A 16,956-nucleotide genomic window follows, 5' to 3' on the forward strand; every position below is an offset into this window, starting at 1 on the left:
TTATATTTTCCCAAAGGATGGTATTGGTGTAAAAGGGTTCCATAAGGAGGGCCAAGGACCGCCGGCCTCCTGTGTCATGCCTGGAGTAGGAACCTGGGCGTTGGAGTTATGGTCAGCAGAGGCCTTGCCACCGCTACCCTGGCGCAACTGGCCACCAGGCTTGCCCCGCTTTCGCTTGGAGGAGGTGCTACTGGAGGACCCGGAGTTCCCTCCCTTGCCACCTCCAGAGTTGTTGCTAGACCGACTAGCAGATTCATGGGAGGAACTAGGGGTGTGCAAGGAAGAAAGCCCGAGGCTGGTGCTGGTGAGGAGCGCCGTAGACGAAGTCGAAGCAGGGTTCGCCATCGTGAGCTCCTCAAGGAGCAAGTCATCGCGAGCCTTCAAGAAGGTGCGGAGAGGGCAGCTACGCCTAATGTCACGGCCAATGGCGGAGAACTTCTTGTTGAGCCCGCGGATGATGTTGAGGACGAGGGTGCGGTCGGAGACCTGCTCACCAACATCACCGAGGGCATCCACCTGTTGGAGGTATGCCCTAGAGGCAATCATAGAGATGATGATATTCCATTTGTATCCATGATTTGTATATTGTGTTCATTGAATATCCATTAAAGGCTACTTGAATTGATTTGCAATTATGTGAATTGTATGTGAAACTCTTTACTTGTATGGTTATTCTAAAGTTGTCCCTAGTCGGAGTTCATGTGAGGACACACATGAATATTAGACTAGCACATGTATTAGTTGATGACTATGTTTCACAAGTCATGGACATGGAGATGTTGAACTAATAATGTGGACACATGTGGAGACATGTGTTAGGACTGACCCAACACGAGAAGTAGTTCCCTCTTTAAACAACATATACACTTTGTCCTTAGACCTGAGATTGTCGCATGTATTCTAGATGTGGATTGACCTACTTAGGGGCTATCAAACGCTACACCGTAACAGGGTAGTTATAAAGGTAGCTTTCGGGTTTGTCAAGAAGCATGCTATGAGACATGGTCAATCAAGATGGGATTTGCCCCTCTCTGATTGAGAGTGATATCTCTGGGCCCCTCGAGTGATCGGATCCGAAAATGCATGGCCATGCTACGTACGGTTAAGAGTTAACCTATAAAGGGATTCCGAATCATAGGATCGAGAAAGAGCGGTCGGCTTGAAGCTAGACCAAATATCGTGAGGCAAAGGGAATAGCATGTATATTATGTTGTGATGGTTCGTCTGATATGATCTTCGTGTGCGTATAGGAGTTGGCACGTCTTGCTAGAGGCCGCTACCGACTATTGGGCCGAGTAGGAGTACTCGGGCCATGTCTATACGTATCCGAACCCATAGGGTCACACACTTAAGGGGCTGGAAGCCCAATTCGGATCTGATCCGAGTTGGATTAGGTTTAGGAGTACTAATGGGCCTCGGATCCAGAGGCTCATCAGGAACCTCTATAAATAGAGGGGTGGGGGCGCCCTAGGGTTTACACCTTTTGGCGAAACAGACTTGCCGCGCCTCCCACACCCTCACCTGTTGCAACTCGCGGATCTAGCAATCCAGCTTGCGACGCTTCCTTCCTGCACGTGTGGATACCTTGGAGGTGTTGCGCCTGCAGCACTTGGACGAGCCATCGACGAGCCGCCGACGAGCTGACGACGAGCCGCGGCACCGGAGGCGATCTTGCTGCACGTGGATGAGCTGCTGAGGAGCTGCTGGACGTGATCGACTACGTACGACTACGTGATCGTCTTCACTGCACCGACGCATATCTACATCTTCCGCACCAGTAGTGCGTCGAGTGGTAATCCCGTGATCATTATACGGCAGTTCTTCCTGGTTATACGCGGTAGAAAATTTTGATTTGCGCTAGCGTAGCCTACCTCGTATCTCTACAGTGGTATCAGAGCCGTAGCTGCTTAGTTTTGGATTCGGGATGTGTGCATATGGAGATATGCGAGTTCTCTGTTTGATCTATGTCCTCATTTCGTGCCCTTGCTGCAATGGTAGTGTAACGACATACTCCTACCGGTCGATTTCCGCCATCGGAGTTAAGTGATACACGTAAATCCAGTTGCAGTGAGCGAAGATCAATATGACTGGTCGAATCGAGATCCAGGGTCATACGCCAGACGCATTAGATGTGCAATAGTAGATGGGATCTACTGCCGGGGTCGGGATTTTGCCGTATGCGTATGCTTCGGTAAATCAGCCGTAACTTTTCGGTACGATCTCGGATCGGGGCGATTTCTATACGAAAATTGATCTACAGAAAAAGTTACACATGAAATTCAACCGCTTTGCCATTTTTGGCGAAATTAGATTTCCCAAATTCGGCTTGTAAGATGGAGTTTCGGACCTCCGAAGTTTGGAACGTTAGGACGCCTAACTCTGTTTTGTAGGATGTATGATCTTGTGATCAGTATGGCCCCCTTGTGTATGTCATGCATGTGTGTAACTCATTCGTGACCTGCGTGTCGCGCGTACGGCAACACGGCAGGAGCCATATGTGTTGTCACTTTATTGTATTTAATGGTCTGCGTACCAATCTGTGATGATCCAAGCAACTATGTAATCTTCATTACTAGATTCTTTACTAGCTATTAGGCATAATAGCATGCTCTAGTTCTTGGAGGACTCATCACCAGGAGGATGGCGCACATGGAACATGGAGATGGAGATCACCATGGTGAACAGGTTCTATGGAGATGGAGATCACCATATGAAAACGGGCCATACTGTGTCACAAGCTGTGTGAATGCTATTCTGTTTATGTTTTACTTTCTGCATGCTGTGATGTTAGAAGTAGAACGATCCCTCGCAAATTTTAAGTTAGTATGCCCTCCCAACTAAAACTTGCACCGTCCCATGTCTTGTACAATTAGTGGTGGGTCTATGAAATTAGGGTGCCACTAGTTTTCCTTGACTAGACGGGTTTGTGTCGGACACTTACACGCATAAGGGTTGGTTTGCTTAACAAGGTTATCTTAACGGTTAAGGACCTTGGGGTATAAAGGTTGGGCGCCGAGACATAGAGATGTCACCCAACAAACAGGAGTCATATGTGATATGATTAGCAAAAGTTGCTTACCGATCTACCTCGTTTGCTAGCGGTGATGCTAAAGCTCACTAGTAGACTTGTTAGTTGTGGATCCTGAATCACTAAGTTTCAATAGAGGGATATTGATTTTAGTGGGAGTAGATTCTGTTAAAATAGTTTAATGTAATTTGCTCTATCATGGATACGTTTGTCTTAGTGTATTTTGCATTACTTTTGTTGTAGATTAAATGGCACCTAGCAACACCACCGCATCGTTTGCTTTGCGTTCGGTCCTTGAGAAGGACAAGTTGAATGGAACAAACTACTCGGATTGGATCCGTAACCTGAGAATTGTTCTCAGGGCTGAGAAAAAGGAAGATGTTCTAGACACCCCACTACCACCAGTACCTGCTGATGATGCATCTGCTGCCGTTAAGGCTGCTTACAAGAAGGCATTTGATGCTAATCTTGAGGTAAGCTACCTTATGCTTGCTTGCATGGAGCCCGAGCTGCAGATGCAGTTCGAGACAAATCATGAGGCACACGATATGATCGTGGCGCTCAAGGACATGTTCCAGACACAGGCTAGGACCGAAAGGTTCAATGTGTCCAAAGCCTTTCTGGAGTGCAAGTTAGCAGAAGGCGCAGCAGTAGGACCACATGTAATCAAGATGGTTGGTTACACTCAGCGATTGGAGAAGCTGGGCTTCCCAATGGGCAAAGAGTTGGCCACTGACTTCATTCTTTCATCTCTTCCGCCTAGCTATGGGAACTTCATCTCGAACTACCATATGCATGGGACGGAGAAGGGTCTGAATGAGCTGTGTGGTATGCTCAAGACAGCAGAGGTAGACATTAAGAAAAGCGCTAGTACCAGCCATGTGATGGCTGTACAGAACAAGCCTACCTTCAAGAAGAAGGGCAATTCTTGGAAGAAGAAGGGTAAGGCTGGAGTGTCCAAGCCAAACCCAGCGCCCAAGGCTAAAGCTGGACCTGCTCCAGATAAAGAGTGCTTTTACTGTCATGAACTTGGTCACTGGAAGAGAAACTGCAAGCAGTACCTAGCTTCGTTGAAGAACGGCGGAAGTAAGAGTACTTCTACCTCAGGTACGCTTGTTGTTAATGTTATAGACAACATATTTCTCGCTGATACAGTTATTAATTCTTGGGTATTTGATACCGGATCGGTTGCTCATATTTGCAATTCGATGCAGGGAATGATAAGAAGTAGAAGCGTGGAAAGAGGAGAAGTTGATTTCCGCGTGGGCAATAATGCAAGAGTTGCTGCTTTGACCGTCGGGACGATGCAACTCCACCTCCCGTCAGGATTTATTATGGAGTTGAATAATTGTTATTTTGTTCCTAGTTTAAGTCGAAACATTTTGTCTCCTTCATGTTTGATGAAGGATGGTTATTCATTTGCAAGTGAAAACAATGGTTGTGTGATCTCTAAGAATAATATGTTTATGGCTTTTGCACCCATTGTGAATGGATTATTTGTTTTAAATCTTGATGGTTCATCTGTCTGTAATGTAAGTGCTAAAAGGCCTCGGCCTAATGATTTGAGTCCTACCTACTTGTGGCATTGTCGTTTGGGTCATATAAGTGAAAAGCGCATGAAGAAGCTCCATTCTGATGGACTTCTAACTTCGTTTGATTTTGAATCATACGAGACATGCGAGGCTTGCTTGCTAGGCAAGATGACCAAGATGCCTTTCACAGGATTTCCTGAGAGAGCAGTAGACTTGTTGGAACTCGTACATAGTGATGTATGCGGACCAATGAGCACGACGGCTAGAGGAGGATTCCAATACTTCATAACTTTCACTGATGATTTTAGTAGATATGGCTATGTCTACTTGATGAGGCACAAGTCTAAAACCTTTGAAAAGTTCAAGGAATTTCAGAATGAAGTTGAAAATCAGTGTGGCAAGAAAATTAAGGCCTTACGATCTGATCGTGGAGGCGAGTATTTGAGCCACGAGTTTAGCAATCATCTAAAGAGTTGCGGAATTGTTCCACAACTTACGCCGCCTGGAACACCTCAGAGAAACGGTGTGTCCGAGCGACGTAATCGAACTTTGTTAGACATGGTTCGATCAATGATGAGCCAGTCGGACCTACCGTTGTCATTTTGGGGATACGCTCTAGAAACAGCAGCTTTCACACTTAATAGGGTACCATCTAAATCCGTAGTTAAGACACCATATGAGATATGGATTGGAAAGGTTCCTAGTTTGTCTTTTCTAAAGATTTGGGGATGTGAAGTGTTTGTCAAGCGACTTCAGTCGGACAAGATCACACCCAAGTCGGATAAGTGCATTTTCGTGGGATATCCAAAAGAAACTTTGGGATATTATTTCTACAACCGATCAGAAGGCAAAGTGTTTGTCGCTCGGAACGGGGTTTTCCTAGAGAAAGAGTTTCTCAAAGGAGAAAAGAGTGGAAAGACAGTGCATCTTGAAGAAGTTCAAGATGAGCCAATCGGGCAAGAATCAATGAGTGATGCTAACGTAGCAGAACAAGTTGAGATACCCATGGCAAGAGAAGCACCGCCACAACCACGAAGGTCAGCAAGGCTCCGCGAAATGCGAGAAATATTATTGTTGGACAATGATGAGCCTGCGACATATGCAGAAGCAATGATGGACCCAGACTCCGAAAAATGGCAGAGTGCCATGCAATCCGAAATAGAGTCCATGGGAGACAATCAAGTTTGGAACTTGGTTGACCCGCCTGATGGTGTTAAAGCCATAGAGTGCAAGTGGATCTATAAGAAGAAAAAGGACATGGATGGAAATGCTCACATCTATAAAGCACGACTTGTCGCAAAAGGTTTTCGACAAGTTCAAGGAGTTGACTACGACGAGACCTTCTCGCCCGTAGTGATGCTTAAGTCCATTCGGATTATTCTAGCTATAGCTGCATATTTCGATTATGAGATATGGCAGATGGATGTCAAGACAGCTTTCCTGAATGGAAACCTAGCTGAGGACGTGTATATGATACAGCCCGAGGGTTTTGTCGATCCGAAAAATGCTGGAAAGGTATGCAAGCTTCAGAGATCCATTTATGGATTGAAGCAAGCATCTAGGAGTTGGAACATTCGTTTTGATGAAGTGGTCAAAGGGTTTGACTTCACCAAGAACGAAGAAGAGTCTTGTGTTTACAAGAAGGTTAGTGGGAGCTCTGTAGTATTTCTAATCTTATATGTGGATGACATATTACTGATTGGAAATAACATTCCTATGCTTGAGTCCGTAAAGACTTCACTGAAAAATAGTTTTTCGATGAAGGACTTAGGGGAAGCGGCATATATTCTGGGCATTAAGATCTATAGAGATAGATCGAGAAGGCTTATAGGTTTGAGCCAAGATACTTATATTGACAAAGTGTTGAAGCGGTTCAGCATGGAAGAGGCAAAGAAAGGGTTCTTGCCTATGTCACATGGCATACATCTCAGCAAGACTCAGTGTCCTTCGACTGCTGATGAGCGGGATCGCATGAGTAGAGTGCCATATGCCTCGGCTATTGGATCTATCATGTATGCAATGATAAGTACTCGCCCAGATGTTTCATATGCGCTAAGTATGACAAGCAGACACCAATCTGATCCAGGTGAGAGTCACTGGACAGCGGTGAAAAACATTCTTAAGTACTTGAGAAGGACTAAAGATATGTTCCTCGTCTATGGAGGTCAGGAGGAGCTCGTTGTAACAGGTTACACCGATGCTAGTTTCCAAACCGACAGAGATGATTCAAAGTCACAATCAGGATTTGTGTTCACGCTAAATGGTGGTGCTGTTAGTTGGAAGAGTTCCAAGCAGGAGACGGTGGCCGATTCTACGACAGAAGCCGAGTACATCGCGACTTCGGAAGCCGCGAAGGAAGGTGTTTGGATAAGGAATTTCCTCATTGAGCTTGGTGTGTTCCCGAATGCGTCCAGCCCATTGAATCTCTACTGTGATAACAATGGGGCAATTGCGCAAGCAAAGGAGCCAAGGAACCACCAGAAGAACAAACACGTAATGCGGCGATTTCATCTCATTCGAGACTTCGTTAACCGGGGTGAGATCAAGATATGCAAAATACACACGGATCTGAACATTTCTGATCCGTTGACAAAACCACTCCCGCAGGCTAAGCATGATGCGCATGTAAGAGCTATGGGTATTACGTACCTTCTAGATTGACTCTAGTGCAAGTGGGAGACTGTTGGACGTATGCCCTAGAGGCAATCATAGAGATGATGATATTCCATTTGTATCCATGATTTGTATATTGTGTTCATTGAATATCCATTAAAGGCTACTTGAATTGATTTGCAATTATGTGAATTGTATGTGAAACTCTTTACTTGTATGGTTATTCTAAAGTTGTCCCTAGTCGGAGTTCATGTGAGGACACACATGAATATTAGACTAGCACATGTATTAGTTGATGACTATGTTTCACAAGTCATGGACATGGAGATGTTGAACTAATAATGTGGACACATGTGGAGACATGTGTTAGGACTGACCCAACACGAGAAGTAGTTCCCTCTTTAAACAACATATACACTTTGTCCTTAGACCTGAGATTGTCGCATGTATTCTAGATGTGGATTGACCTACTTAGGGGCTATCAAACGCTACACCGTAACAGGGTAGTTATAAAGGTAGCTTTCGGGTTTGTCAAGAAGCATGCTATGAGACATGGTCAATCAAGATGGGATTTGCCCCTCTCTGATTGAGAGTGATATCTCTGGGCCCCTCGAGTGATCGGATCCGAAAATGCATGGCCATGCTACGTACGGTTAAGAGTTAACCTATAAAGGGATTCCGAATCATAGGATCGAGAAAGAGCGGTCGGCTTGAAGCTAGACCAAATATCGTGAGGCAAAGGGAATAGCATGTATATTATGTTGTGATGGTTCGTCTGATATGATCTTCGTGTGCGTATAGGAGTTGGCACGTCTTGCTAGAGGCCGCTACCGACTATTGGGCCGAGTAGGAGTACTCGGGCCATGTCTATACGTATCCGAACCCATAGGGTCACACACTTAAGGGGCTGGAAGCCCAATTCGGATCTGATCCGAGTTGGATTAGGTTTAGGAGTACTAATGGGCCTCGGATCCAGAGGCTCATCAGGAACCTCTATAAATAGAGGGGTGGGGGCGCCCTAGGGTTTACACCTTTTGGCGAAACAGACTTGCCGCGCCTCCCACGCCCTCGCCTGTTGCAACTCGCGGATCTAGCAATCCAGCTTGCGACACTTCCTTCCTGCACGTGTGGATACCTTGGAGGTGTTGCGCCTGCAGCACTTGGACGAGCCATCGACGAGCCGCCGACGAGTCGCGGCACCGGAGGCGATCTTGCTGCACGTGGACGAGCTGCTGAGGATCTGCTGGACGTGATCGTCTTCACTGCACCGACGCATATCTACATCTTCCGCACCAGTAGTGCGTCGAGTGGTAATCCCGTGATCCTTATACGGCAGTTCTTCCTGGTTATACGCGGTAGAAAATTTTGATTTGCGCTAGCGTAGCCTACCTCGTATCTCTACACCACCATGCCCTTGAAGCGCATGCAGTAATCCGTGATGGACATATTGCCCTGGACGAAGTCCCAGAATTGGTCCTCGAGGTAGAGGGCTCATGTCTCCCGGTTGCCGAGAACTGGATCTCGATGGCAAGCCAGGTGGCATGGGCGGTGGCGCCGCGCTGGCCACGCTCCATGAAGACATCGACGAGGTCGTTGGCGGTTGTACCGTAGAGCCAAGACCGGATGACGCAACCCATGCGCCCCCAATCTAGAGAGGCTAGAGCGGGCACGTCGCAAAGGACATGGTCCTGCAGGGAGTACATGCCGATGGTGAGGACGAACTGCTCGCGCCACCATGTGTAGTTGCCAGAGGAGATGTCAAGAACGATGGGGATGAGCCTCCGGATATTCTGCACAGCAACGGCTTGGGCATGCAGATTCAAGATGGTAGCAACTTCATGCAGCAGCATGGTCTGGTGGGCGTCGTTGGGTGCCTAATTGAAGACGGTAGAGATAGGCGGGGCACCCTTGCGCTCCTCGGCGGTGCGTGCTAGGGCGTCGCGAAGGCGAGCAGCAGCGGCGTCGCGCTCCTGCACAGCAGTGGTGGCCTCTTCCTTAGCCTTGATGGCATGGGTGAGGGCGGCAGTGCGCACCTTCTTGCGAGCCGCATGCTTGTTGTCGGTGCGTTTGGTGGCCTCGGCCTCCGCAGCATTGTGCTTGGCATTGGCGACGGAGGTCTTGGTGGTGACGAGTGGCAGGTAGCCGGCCATGGCGCTACGTGAAGAACGCACGCGGGGTTAGCAACGCCGGCGGGGGCGCGCTAGGTTGCAGAAGCAAAAACGAGAGAAACCTGGACTCATGATACCATAAGAGCAATAGAGATTACGTGGAATAATAGATTGATTAGGGTATACAAGATGTACAAATATATAGGTAGCCCTTGGGAGAGGTTTATATAATCATAACCAATCAAGGGATAACCTACCTATCCTAATCTATCTAGGCACAGCAGGGAGACGGCCTTGGCCTGGGCGTGATACACACCAGACCCATACATGTACATAGCACATACATATCTAACACTCTTAACCATCGTGTACGCATTAAGTGTTCTTCTATGTGTTTCGTTCGCATTTGCGCACATTTCGTCTTTTGTACAAACTTGTATCCCTGAAATCACTTATTTGCCAATACATGTGGAACTAGGTTATTAATAACAAATATGCGAGTAAGGAATGTTAGTTTTCCTTTATTCTTTGAGTAGTGTGACGGTCGGATTTCTGTCATAAGGACCATCAACATAGAGAAAGTCCAGATGACAATATTTTTAGTGTTGAAAAGGTGGTATTCAACTCAGAAAAATTAGTAGCACCAAATGATACCATGGTCCATCGGAGCAATTGGTACAACTGAAAAATCAACTTGAGTTGCAGCAAGCACACTGGATGATCTGGCGGCCTGTTTTTAGTAGCATCGGAGTAATTCACAGAGAAGGTAGAAAAATACTGATAGCACCGAATATTCCAATGGCTAGAAGTTGAAGCATCAGACGAAACATATTTTCTTTGCGAAGTTCCAGAGAGGTTTTGGCCAAAAGATCTTCAGCACTGGATGTTTCGATGGTGCATCGGATGAAGTGTCAGAGTAATTTTTGGCAGGGGGTTTCAATGGCTACTTGCATCGCAGGGGCACCGGATGATCCGATGCCTACCAAAAGTGACCATCGGATCATCCGATTCTCACTATTTTTACTAGCCGTTGGAGCAACGGCTCTTTGAGGTCCTTGGGCTATATATACCCTGACCACTCGCCCATTTGAAGTTGCTGGAGTGTCCATGAGTGTATTCAAGACCAAGATTTATCAAGAACACATCCAGGCTATGAAAAGTGCAAAAGTGATAATCCAAGGCTTAGCACATACTTAGAGAGAGTGATTAGTGTTAGGATAGGCCTACAGAGAGTGAGTGCAAGGTGTTGCTACCTTATGATTGGTTCAAGGAGTGAACTACCATTGTAAGCTTGGTGTACCAGCGCCTTGAGGCCTTGGTGGCTCGCCGGCAAGTCTTCGACCCTCCGGTTTGGTGCGGAGTGATGACAACAACCGTGTGCGGAGCGGGGGATGAGGATACACCTTCGTTCGTGGAGAAGCTCCGTAGTGGACACAACATCAAGGTGATCGGAAGAGAGGGAGTGATGAACCTTGCCTTTGTGGCAAGCTTCTCATCCATTTTGGTAAGAGCCTTGTAGCGAGTCCAAGACCTTGACCGGAAGAGACTGGTGACCGGGAGCATATCCTTGGTAGAGCTCCAACGTGGATTAGGGGTGGCATTTGCCTACCGATACCATAGGATAAAATCATCGTACCGAGTTTGTATCATTTCTAACCCACTCCTCTACGTTTTCGCATTTCATACGTTCCTTTACTTTCCAGAGTAGTATCTTGTTAGGATTGGCTCTAGGTTACAAAACTCTATGGGGTGGAAAGTTTCACTAGATCAACCATAGTTGCATATCTAAATAGCATGATTTTGAAGCAAATAGTGGAAGCTATAGGCTAAGGATTTTAAGTTTGTCTAATTCATCCTTTCTCCCTCTTAGGCTACGAGCATTGATTTCTTAAAGTTCCTCCGCTACTGCTCTCTAGTTGCAATTTGCAACGTACTTGCTCATTGCCAGATCCAGGACCATCGTGTGGACTAAAGCCAATTATAACCCTGTTGAGAGATAAAGGAGAAAGAATATAGGTAAAGGTATTGCCCTCTAGATTTGAGCTTATGCAACGGCTGTATAATAGCACTAACACACGGTGATGAGCAGATGAGGATATGCTATGCTGTATGCATATACGCCATGATCTAACAGCACATGACGATCCTCTAGCTAAATAACAGCTACTGAGCTACACGATCATAATGGTGGGAATGCATCCGTCCTGATCTCGTGCTTCCATCGCTATCACTATCGGTAATCAAAAGGTATGAGCCACATTAGATGCGTCAACCATCTGTAACAATCAGGAGAGTAGAGGCAAGAAGACAGGCACCATACCACTACTTCGATCGTTTGCTTGCTCAAGCATCTCTCAAACATGGTTGCATACCTTTAGCACATTATTATTTTTTTTGCAACTTGGCCTAGACTGAAAAATGAGTTAGAAAACTGCAGTGCCATTCTTTTAACAATGATCAGAGAGCATGGGGATGAATTCATCAGATGATTTTCTCATTTCAACTCTTGGTGGCTTAAACAATGCGGTTTGAAGTTTGTAAAATCATAGTGATAGTTCCATACAAATGATTCATCCAACTCTTGGTGGCTCGGCTGGGGGTCAGTTCATGTTTATGTCAGATACCTTCCATCGGTATAGGAACGGAAAACTTGGCAATCTGTGTTGGAATATTAGCCCATCACGTGCTGCTGTTTAAGCCATTGGGCTGCCACTGGTTAGGCCAAATATTTCAAATAAAAAAGTTAATGTAATGTGAAAAGATGCCATGGGGGGTCTTAGTAAAATCTTGCAAATCTACGATGGTAAGAACCAAGGGGAAGCTCTTGCGAGTGTTTCGAGGAAGAGAAATGCTCCCTGTAGGGAGCTTTCCTAACGCGTGATTAAATAATAAATGTAGGGCATGCCAGTATACGATTGTACACAAAATAAATATAAGAGATGACAAATCCAGGGAACATTTATCTTTATTAATTCATCTGAGAATTATATTCCCACTGGACTTTACATTGATATTGCACCTTAACTCTGACTAAACAATGTGTTAGTTCTTGATTCATGTGGCCTTGTGAGGCCGCTAATTAATTACATCCACAGCTTTAAGCCTGGAAGACCTTCGATTAAGCTACATATGGCCGTCGTTTTGAAGTCTCCACTTATGAAAGAGCTGTATGTGACGCAGAAAATATAGTTTGGTGATCTGTCAAAGCCTCGATCTTCAGCAGGTAAGATCCGGCCTTGTCAGTCACGGAAAAGGTGATCACAATGATATTCTAACGAAAGGAGAAGACCTCATGTCGAACAAACTGATCTGGACGCTATTGAACACGAGTGGAGTGTGAGTGTGTGACATTGCTCACATACTTTGGAGATTTCTTTCGACCAACTATCGTTCAGTATCAAGATCTGCAGTCGGAGTTTTGAGTTTGGGAAAAAACGATTATGCATGAGCCGAATGCCAGGCCTCGAAATTGTCGTACTCTATCTGCTAGTCGGTCAAGCATCTATCTGCTAGAAAGTTACAAGGAAAGGAGTTGGATCTGACAACAACTATCACCTACTCACCTCCTTTATATCTGGCTATAGTCCATCCTATTCTGCGAGTGTCATCTATGAGGGGCGACTCCAGCCGCCATGATCCCGTGCCCCAGTTTCATAGATAAGGGCCGACTCGGGTTTCATTAGAGCTCTTTTACGGTATACAATACTGTCACTTATATGAAAGATTTAACCGTCCATTATTATGGATAATTTAGTAATTATTACATTGTAAAAAGTGAGATTCCAAATGAAATGATCTTCTAAACTTTATGCTATTGTCAAAAAAAATATTATAGTGATGCCATTTATATTCTTTACTATGATATCCTTATACTACATATACTACTTATGTATATTACTCGTACCACAGGTGAACTTTTTAGTATTATATAAATAATCTTGACCATCAGATGTTTTTATACTAATCTTTTTTCGAATACTAGTATAGCATAGTATTGTGCACCATACAAAAAACTTCTCTCATGAAGCTCGATGCCGCTCCCACTCACTTCCACCACACACCACTCCCTACCTCCGCTGCTGCTAGAGGTAGTAGCATGACCTTTTGTTTCCATGGTAGTTGCGCCATGCATCTAGACAAAAAGGGAGTGGGGCACCGGTGAGGCTCAGGCGACAACAGGGCTCGGGCCAGTGGCAGCCTCTGTTGTTATAATCGAGGGAATTGCTGATCATACTATGCTCGAGTCCCATAGTGAATTTTTTTTGCTTCAATAGAGATGAAATTGACAAACCAAGTTGAGATGTGCCTTGGTCTATTTATGATGAGTGATTTACTAGATGATTTGAGACTTTTTCGGTTGAGTTCATATTCCATACGTGCTTAATTATGCTAACGGCTAACCGAAGGTGTTGTGTTGCGTGTGTTGTGTTATGGTGTGTTTGGGTAAACATATCTTGTGTCTTGTGTCTCTTGGGTTAGACATGCAGGTGTTAGGTGCAACATGATCGTTAGCGTCATGTTGTGAAGGTCAAGCAAGGTGTTCATGCCGAGGGATCATGCACGGTGAAGGATGAACAGAGGGCTTGAGACTGAGGAACTCGAGGAGCCTGTGCGAGATCATGGGTGATCTGCATCATGCATATGAAGAGTAAGAGTACACGCCAATGAAGATGATGTCGGTCAGGTTGAGGAGGAAGGTGCTGGCAAGTTTGAGTAGGTTGCCCATGCGCGGGAGTGCGAAAGATCTTGAAGGTGTTGTGGCACTTGGCGGAGGCTGGACACATGTCGACATCGATTAGTCACGTCATGCGTAACGTGCAAGAGAGTTATGACCAGTTTGGCCTCAAAATTGGCAGTGAGTGACACCTTGCGGGGTGTGCAAGACTGTGTGCTGAATTGGTCCTGAAAATTGAGCAATGGGTTTACTGATTTGGGCCACAAAACCATTCGTTGGCGGGTTTGCTGGTTTGCGCCTCTAAAGCACGTGTGGATACCTTGGAGGTGTTGCACCTGCAGCACTTGGATGAGCCGCCGACGAGCCACGACGAGCTGCCACCGAGCCGCGGCACGAGGACGACCTAGCTATACGTGGACGAGCTGCTGAGGAGATGCTCGATGTCGACGTGATCGACTACGTGTTCGACTACGCTGATCGACTTCATTGCCCCAACGCGATTCTACAACTTCCGCATCTGTGCGTCGAGTGGTAATCCCGTGATCCATATACGGCAGTTTTCCTGGTTTACGTGGTAGAAAATTTTTATTTTGCGCTAGCGTAGCCTACCTCGTATCCCAACAGTGCTACACATGGCTATTTTTGTACACTTGTGCGAAGTGTACTTGGGTGTATTTCCTAGTCTTGATCTATTTAGAAAGTTGTTCCGTTGTAAGCCGCAACTCGGCGCGACTAGGACAAAAGTCTTTGGAGGGGCTGGGTTTTAGTTGAGGAACTCGGGTGCATATCTCGAGTATGATTTGCCAGATTCGCATGGTGATTGGAAGAAAAGGTGGTTTTATATTAGCAATCATGATCCTATCTTGCTAGTAGTCACTGGCCATGCTCCAAAACATGCGGACAACTGGGTGACTGAGCCCGAGGATACCCTTGAGCTCACCAATTTGTTGGCTCAAATTTCTGAGTTCAGATCTTTGGGGCTGACTGGGATCAATGTAGCCGCTAGTTTCCTTAAGCGCAGAGTTCAGCCTCTACAACAACGTGCTCACCTAGGCTTCAAGTATACAGACTTTGATGACCCATCGCATGTGTCCCCTGAAGACATATCCAATGACGATGTGGAGGCATTGTTGGGTAAGTTATTCAGGAATTATCAAGGGGTGCCAATACTCCCGGGAGTCCTTCGTCAGTTTGATGGTTGGTATGGACCAACAAAGGTATTTTCTTCTTTCCTTTGCTTACTTTGAGTAGTCGAAGGTGTAGTAGTACTTTCCGAGTAACAATTGTTGTCTTGTGGTTTGTAGTCCTAGGTGCCTTTTGGTTTCTTGCCCACGTTGTTCGAGGGTAAGGAGATAGCTGTGGTTGACACTGAAGATGCTCCTTCTGCTCCTCCTACCAAGAAACGCCGAGTAGTATGGAAGAAAGCCACTGCTCAGCATGCTACGACTTCTTCAAGTTTGACCCCCAGGGGATCGTAGGGTTCCAAGGTGCGTAGTTGCGCATTGCCTTCCAGTACTTTTTTGAGTTTCTTGTTGACTTAATCATATTATTTGCAGAATACTGACATTATTAGTCTGTGTGTTGAAAAGGCTGCCAACTTGACCTTTGGCGATGATGAGGCTACTTCTGATGAAGTAGTCACAATTGCTAGAGCTACTGAGTCATCGGGTGATAAGGCCACGGCTTCTGAGCTGGCAAATGCTGTGGAGGCACCAGGAGTGGCTGCTGACGCCCTGTTGTCTGAGGATATTGTTGGTGGTGAGTACGCGATCTATTCTGGTAGTCGTGCATACATAGTCTCAACCTTGGTTCTTTCAAGGCTTGGTGAAAGAGTGGAGGACCTTCCTCCTGTGGCCCCTGTGGTGCCGAGTATCCAGCCGGAGGTAGCCGAGAAGAGGCGTGTTCATTTGCCACCGCAATCATCCCAGTAAGGGTTTGTATAATCTTTTCTTTTGATGATTTTGTACTTTGTAGACAGATGATGATCTCATTACTTGGTCGCTTCAGGGTTGCTGAAGACATTATTCTCGTGGAGACGGGGGCAGAGGCTGGTCCGCCGACTACATTATCTGGGCCCATAGTCGACTTGACTATGGATGATGCTCCTGAGGTTGACGACGCAAGTCGTTTAGGTGCTACTATATCCATGCTTCAGGAGGTCATCCGCTCGGTAGAGAGCCCAACAGTCCCTGAGAGTTCTGGAGGTGAATGTGACTGGTGTTGGTGCCTTGGCACTGGTTGCGATAGGAATGGGTGGAGTCGGCACAACAGGTATGTTACTGGAGTGGAAGATCTTCGGAGGGTAATTCCCTTGTATCTAGGAGTTAATCATGATTTTTTCTTGTCAGGGTTTGTTGTCAGTAAAGGGCCAGAGCCTGAATTTGCCAAGAGTACTGGGGTTCTGGTACTCGAGCTACCACCAGAGTCGGAGATTAGGAGAGCTATCCAAAGCTTTCAGGTGCGTATAACCCATTTTCTTTGACTAATTATATTTTGACGAGTCTTAATGGCCAATGTTTTGTTGTTGTAGGATCTGTATGATAAGGCCCAGAGAAATACTCGGCCTCTTCAGGAGCGCAGTGAAACCGCGCAACGGGTAGCACAACTGGAGCAAGAGTGTCGCCACATTGCAGATTCCTTGAAGGTTCATGAGGAGGCTGCAAAGTCTTTTGCAATTGAGAGAAATGATTATGAAGTCCTCCAAGAGAGATTGGAGAGTTGCTATAGATCTTTGAACCATAGATATCAGGGTTAGTACTCATAATTTTGTGAGTATGTTTGTTCGTAGTCGTGGGTTCTGATCTCTATTTTTTGTGCAGAGCTTAAAAACAAGGAGGCCGTTGCGAGTAGTCAACTGTTTGATTGGAGAAATGCTCATAATCGAGTGGCCGATGAGGCTACCCATCTTAGGATAGCATTGGCTGAAACTCAGGCGGCCTATGAGCATGAAAGGGATAGAAAGAATCGGAATAGGGTGATGTTGGCGTTGGCTATGGTGTC

General features: G+C 46.0%; 1 protein-coding gene across 1 annotated transcript; it reads right to left on the minus strand.

Moving 5' to 3' along the window:
• Positions 1-9,323, minus strand: LOC101783115. Its single transcript, XM_004966799.1, has 3 exons — positions 9,060-9,323; positions 8,682-8,963; positions 1-516 (listed from the first exon to the last, which is right to left on the minus strand). Exons 1-3 carry the CDS (start codon positions 9,321-9,323, stop codon positions 1-3), a joined length of 1,062 nt encoding a protein of 353 aa, XP_004966856.1.
• Between the last annotated feature and the right edge of the window lie 7,633 nt (positions 9,324-16,956).

The sequence above is a fragment of the Setaria italica genome, chromosome IV (assembly GCF_000263155.2).
Source record: "Setaria italica strain Yugu1 chromosome IV, Setaria_italica_v2.0, whole genome shotgun sequence".
NCBI lineage: Eukaryota > Viridiplantae > Streptophyta > Magnoliopsida > Poales > Poaceae > Setaria > Setaria italica.

Coding starts and splice junctions, on each gene's coding strand:
- LOC101783115 (XM_004966799.1), bottom strand. CDS start 9,323: ATGGCCGGCTACCTGCCACTCGTCACCACCAAGACCTCCGTCGCCAAT. Junction 8,964..9,059: donor GTGCCCCGCCTATCTCTACC/GTCTTCAATTAG, acceptor GTTGCTGTGCAG/AATATCCGGAGGCTCATCCC. Junction 517..8,681: donor CCATCGAGATCCAGTTCTCG/GCAACCGGGAGA, acceptor TACCTCCAACAG/GTGGATGCCCTCGGTGATGT.